This window comes from Mus pahari, chromosome 12 (genome assembly GCF_900095145.1).
Source record: "Mus pahari chromosome 12, PAHARI_EIJ_v1.1, whole genome shotgun sequence".
Lineage (NCBI taxonomy): Eukaryota > Metazoa > Chordata > Mammalia > Rodentia > Muridae > Mus > Mus pahari.
This window is the reverse complement of record NC_034601.1, coordinates 41,066,064-41,072,063: the sequence shown is the minus strand read 5'-3', so window position 1 is coordinate 41,072,063 and position 6,000 is coordinate 41,066,064. Positions and strand designations below refer to the sequence as shown.

The 6,000-nt window shown below is 48.8% G+C and overlaps 1 protein-coding gene across 3 annotated transcripts in view; it reads left to right on the top strand.

Moving 5' to 3' along the window:
• Positions 1 to 1,816: 1,816 nt before the first annotated feature.
• Positions 1,817 to 6,000, top strand: part of Nectin3 (nectin cell adhesion molecule 3) — a 93,672-nt gene continuing 89,488 nt past the window's right edge. For all 3 annotated transcript variants that reach the window (XR_003844870.1, XM_021209681.2, XM_021209680.2), the window contains exon 1: positions 1,817 to 2,186. Coding sequence is in view for 2 of the 3 variants with exons in the window: in XM_021209681.2 (XP_021065340.1) it covers positions 2,027 to 2,186 (160 nt within the window). In the remaining variant the exon portion in view is untranslated. The remainder of the gene's footprint in view (positions 2,187 to 6,000) is intronic.

The window sequence follows — 6,000 nt, the reverse complement described above, 5'->3', positions numbered from 1 at the left end:
GCTATCTAAACAGATAATTAGCTGGTGGTTGCAGCAGTGGGCTCTGTCTAAATTTAGCAGTGAAATTAGATTTAGGGAATGTGAAACTAGGGGAAGAAGTGTTCTCAAGGGAAACTGGTGTCAGCACAGCTGAGGGGATGTCACAATAGCTACATTTTGTCAACTAGGAGCATCATCATCCGGGGGATCTCCCCAGCAATGCAGGGCAAGGTTTATTCATAAGTGCATCTGGAGGATAGGTGGATAGGTGATAGAAAGAAGTGACTGCAGGAAGACTGGGGCAGACAGATGGAGGGAGAAAGACAGGGAAGGGGTGGAAGTAATGAATACAAGTAGCCCCAGTGCTGGGAGCAGGATTAAAAAAAAAAAAGACGAGAGACTGGATAGGATGCTATGGGGGTGAGTAAGACATCATAAATCGGTGTGTTAAGATGAGGAGATCCCGGTGATTCAGTCTTGAGCACAGCGTAGTCGTGGGCACCAGGCAAGCTTTACTTTAGCAGCCACAGGCTCCTCTCTGGGTGACTGATGTTATTTTTATTGGAGCCCATCTTTAGCTATCTGGTGGGGATGGTAGGACAACATAAAATTAATGGTGTCCGGCTTCCGGACGGTGTCCTCCGCTTCCACCGCCCCCTCAGATAGCCCAAACTGTTCATCCATCTCCTTCCCCCTACAGTAACTGGGGCTTCAAGGTCAAGTCACTCCTGCTGTGCGTGGCGGGTAGAGGAGGAGGGAAGGGCAGACAAGCTTTGGGGTTTGAGGGAGGGTTATGGTGAATCCCAGACGCTCCTCTTAAGGGTAAATGTTTAATACTTCCCGAGGTCACTTTTCTGAGAATAACTCAGAGAGACAAGCGAGAAAATAAAATTACACGTGCGAACATGCGAACGATCAAAGAGAAAACAAGACCACACTCGAAGCCCTCGCATGGGAGAGAGATCCATGGCCTCCTGTTGCCGGTCGCCTGGCGCAGAAAGTGGACAACCAACCGGGCAGCCCAAGAGAAGCAAGAGCTAGAGAGCAAACCTTCCGGGGCCCCTCCTGTCCTCCGGCAGATCCGCTGACCCTTCCAACAAGCCTCCCTCCCGGAGTAAAAAGCAGGCTAAACGCCTGGGCCCACGTGGGGCCGGAACAGAGGAGAGCCGGGATGCTCCTGGGGAGGAGGGAGAAGAGGAGGGAGAGTCTCCTTTCAGTCCCTACGCCTGGGTGAGGAGGGAGAAGGCTGGTCCAGCCCCGCGGCATCCAGCTTCCCAAATTAGGCAACCTCCCGCTCCGACGCGCGGAGAGACGGTACCCGCATCTTGCCTTCCCCTCACGCCCCCTCCCCCGGTTGTCCCCGGTCCCGCTGGGGAACCGCGCCACTCTGGAGGAGAAAAAAAAGCAGGACTGGGAGTCCCGCAGCCCTCCGCCTCGGTGTGCCCCGGCGGCTCCAGCCCCGCGAGGGGCGGAGTGGGCGAGACCATCTCAAGCGCTGGCGAAGGGGGAGACGAGGCGGGGCCGAGGGGCGGGGCCGCCTTGCCTGGTCCAGATTGCTTAGCCTCGGGAGAAGCCCGGTTTTCCAAGTGGATGATGAAGTTTTTTTTTTTTTTTTTTGGAAGTGGGAGGAGCGTGTGGGGAGAGAGGGTGGGAGGAGACTCGGCGGGCGGCTCGGCGTCCAGGCAGCCGGGCGGCAGGGAGGGCGGGCTGGTCCGGGTAGTGAGGGTCGGCGGCTCCCCCTCCCGCAGGGCGGGGTGGTGCGTTCCGAGTTCCCAGGAGTTCGCGGCGGGCGGGGACCGCGGGGAGGGGAGTGGCGGCGGCGGCGGCGGCGGGCGGCTCCCGCTTCAGCCTCGGCAGTGGCGTCGGCGACGGCGGAGTCGAGGCAGCCGCGAGCGCTCGGCCGAGTGGCGGCGACGGCGCAGGAGCCGGGGGTTGAGGACACGCGCGCTGGCCCTTCCGCGCCGCGGCCGCCGCCGCCGCCGCCGCCGCCACCCAGAGCCTGAGGCGCCGGGGCGCGGGCGAACGGGTGGGCCGGGGCAAGGCGGGCATGGCGCGGCCCCCGGGCCCGGCCCCGTTGTGTCCTGGAGGCGGCAAAGCACAACTTTCCTCGGCGTTTCCTCCCGCGGCCGGACTGCTGCTGCCGGCCCCGACGTCGCCGCCGCTGCTGCTGCTGCTCATTCCCCTGCTTCTCTTCTCCCGGCTCTGTGGTAGGTGAAGCGGGCGAGCGAGGGGCTGAGCGGGGCGGGCGCGGGCGGCGAAGCGAGGCGAGGCGAGGCGGTTGTGCCGGGCGGTTGGCTGCGCGAGCGGCCGCCGCGGACTTTGCCTGGAAACTTTTCGCCGCGCCCCGGGCGAGGCCCGGGAAGGGCAGGGAGAGCGAACTGGGCGCCGACCGCTGCCTTCCCGCCCCCCCGAGACCGCGCGGGTCGTCGCGCTGGGTTCCCAGGGCTGGCGGTGGAGCTCGGTGCGCGGAGCCTCGCGTGTCCCAGGAACCGTTACTTCCGAGCTGATGCGCCGAAGCGGAGAGCGCGGACTTCTGGGGCTGAGGTTAGGATGCCGGGATGCATGTTGCCGCCTCCTCCTTTCTCTCCGATGAAACTTGAGCTGCAAGTCCGGAAACCCTGTGGACACTAGCCCAGCGCACTGTAGCCTTCGGGTCCACGCCTCCTGGCCTCCGGGAGAAGGCACCATCTTAAAAACCCACCCTGCGCCTACATCCCCTTTCCAGCACGATTTGTGCTCTGGTAACCTTTGGATCTTTGAGTTGATCCCAGATGGTACACGCACACCGCCTTCCAGTTTTTGGACGTCCTTCACGCAGCCCATTTAGAAGAAAACCTTGTTCTTGGGGACGCAAGATTTACCTTTTGAATACATATTGCACCTACTGTCCCCTGGCTGTTGAAACAAGTAGCCCCGGGTTTCTCCAGTGTGCCTTTTATTCCAGAATTAGGAGATAATCTCTTTGTAAGTTCTGTTCCCGGAATCTGAGACTAGTTTTAGAGACCTACTTTTTTAAGGAAGATGAAAAAGAAATGATATATTTACTTTCCATGCTAGAAAAATGGACGTGATAATCAGTGGACAGGTGATCAGTGGACAGCACTGATTTGGTGAAATAAAGCTACCAGTTTTAGGCGATTGAATGTCTGGGTAATATCAAAATGCCGCAAGGTGTTGTTCATTTAAGGATTGCTGACTGGAAAGATGGAGGAATAAAACTTAGATTTAGATTTTTCAGACAATGGTTCTCAGTGCATATGAAATCTTAAAAGCTGATGTTCTACTAGTATTTATTATAAGGGAGAGTTGTGTACAAATTTCCTTAGTGTTCTGATGCAGAAGAAAGAAAAATCTGCTACTGGTAGGTGAGTCAGGGTAGTTAGTTCATAGGGAGAGGAAATTATGTTGAGGTTGAGTGCCACTTACAGACTGAGAATTTTAGTACATTTCCAGTGCTGTAAGGCAAGGTTTTGATTTACATGGAGTGCTTTGTGATAAACGACATGCTATCATGTCTAGTTTCCATATCCCCACTCTCCAGATGTTTGGTCCTGAGACAACAGTTTTTAGCCCTGTAAGTTTTAAGCCTTTAGCCCCCTTTTAAGGTAATATTAAATTCTACATTGAATTTGTATGCTGTTCTTATGAGCCATTAAGGCGCCTCATGGATGGTCCTTGGAATTTCAGTTCCAGGATACTTGGAAGTGTGTGGGTGTGGGTGTGGGTGAGTGGTACAAGCATTTTACTGTGGTGACTTAGTTTGTGGTAAGTACTGAAGGAGTGTTTGTAGGTCTAGAGGGCTTTCTGTCTAGACAAAACCCAAGGGGAGACTGAAGTGATGCAAAAGTTGATAGAGAAAATAGAGTTTACATTGGCAATTTCCTCGTGGTTGTGTCAGTGAGATATTGATTACATCTGGGAGCAAACATTAGTTTTTATTACATAGAAAACACATTTTAAGGAGATCTTTTGTAGTGTTTTAGGAGAGAAGGGTGATCAGTTATTTTAGAACCCAATAAACTAAGCAGTGTGGGAAGAGCACTGATCTAGAGGAGGTCTGTATGGGAGTTTTCAGAGTCAGCTCTGCTTGCTGTTGTGCATATAGATAATAGCCACCTTACTGTGTCCCACTCACTTAAAGGGCTGCCTTTTTGAGCTTGTGTTATAACACCCCAATTTGCAAGTGCTTATGACACTTTTTTTTTATAAGCCTCTATTTTAGAAAGCAGGAATAGGACACAGTTGGCTTGACTTAGTATAGAAACAGAATTTTTATGTTAGTTTTTTTAAATTTCCCTTGCTAACAACCTGTTGCTATATGAATGATAGTAATATTAACATTCCAGAGCACTAACATGATTTGACTCATGCCTACTGTTTGAATGACTTCTTTTGAATGATTGAATGAACTCATTTGATTTTTAGACTTTAAAAAGATAACCCTACCTGATTGTTACTGATTGTTAATCAGAATGTTCTTCTTTTAATCATTTGCAGTTTTAAATTTTTCTTGATAAGTTAGTTGGTGTGGTTAACATCATCATGCTAATTTGACTGCTAAAAATATCCCTCATTGAGGGTAGACCTTATATTTTGAAAAAAAAAAATGTAAACGCCAGAGTTTGTATGGGTTTGGGGACTGTAGGATATCTCATTTGAACAGCTAAACTTTTCTCCTGGCGGTTGGGGACAGGGTCTCACTGTGTAGTTGGCATTGGCCTGAAATTCCTGATCCACCTGTTACCCTCCTAAATTCAGGGATTATGTAAGTATGCAGCCATACTTATGCTTTGAGAGCTGAAGTTTTTAAATTACAGCTTCAGCGGTGGAGAAATTGCCAGGTTTTTCAAATCTAAGACATTTCTAGTTACAAGGTCTAAGGGACCAAGTTTCTATGACATCTGACTCAAACCTAATTTCTAAGTCTGAAATTCCGTATTCCTGTAATTATCAATTGATGATTATTGTATGTGTCTCACTCTTTCTTCCTACGCCTTTTGAGAATATTGTTTTAGCAGGAACATGGCACTGAAGAGCTGGAAGGTGAAGTCTTGCCCCTTCCAGGACCATTTGTCTTTGGATTCTGCCACCATGACTCTGCCTTTTGACCAAGGCTTTGTCTTATGACATGTTTAGAAGGTGGTGGCAAATAAGCAGCTACCATATAATAGCAAATCTTTAAACACACTTTGCATAGCTTTAGGTCTTTCTAAACACTTGGGAATGCATAGTTGGCAGTGTGTTGCCCATAGACAGAAAGGAAGGCAAGTGCAGGAAAGTTTAGTGTTTCTGTAAAGATGTATGTGAGGTCCTCTGAGCTTCTAAATGAGTCTGGTCTAAAGAACAGGAGAACTTTAGGTAAACAGACCTAGATGAAGGCAAAACTCACTTTGTTGTTGTATGTATATGTGGATATGTTTATATTCTCTAGGGCTGGAATCCAGGGAATTGTATGTTGTAAGCAGGTTCTTTTACAACTGAACTACATCCTGGCTCAGTTGAGTCAGATCTTGGTGAGTTTAGACAGTTTAGTGATGTAATATCAGTCTCTTTCTCCTTACACTCCTTTTGCTCACCCACTCACTAAAATTTAGGATTTAGACACTAAAAAGTCAATCTGATTAGGAATGAAAAATGCCACTTAGTAAAAATTAATTATTGGCAGGTTACATAGTATCTTACTAATATGGTTCTTAGAATATTAAAGAATTAACTAAAACACTTAGAGTACATGAGTGTGTAAGCTCATGCATTGTATATTATACAATTATATTTATTACATTGTATATTATAAACTGTGAGTCCTGGATTAGGTGACTCTTAATCCCAAATAGAGTTTTCTAATTAATTGATACTGTGCATATTTATGACTGTATAGCATAATCAGAAATATTTACTAGATATTCTTTATATAGAGATAGCTGTTTCAGAAAACTAGAATACAGTCAAATTAAATGTGCATCAGTGTGGAAACTGCTTGAATCCTCCCTTAGCCATGTTGAATGTGTTTTAAGATTTGGC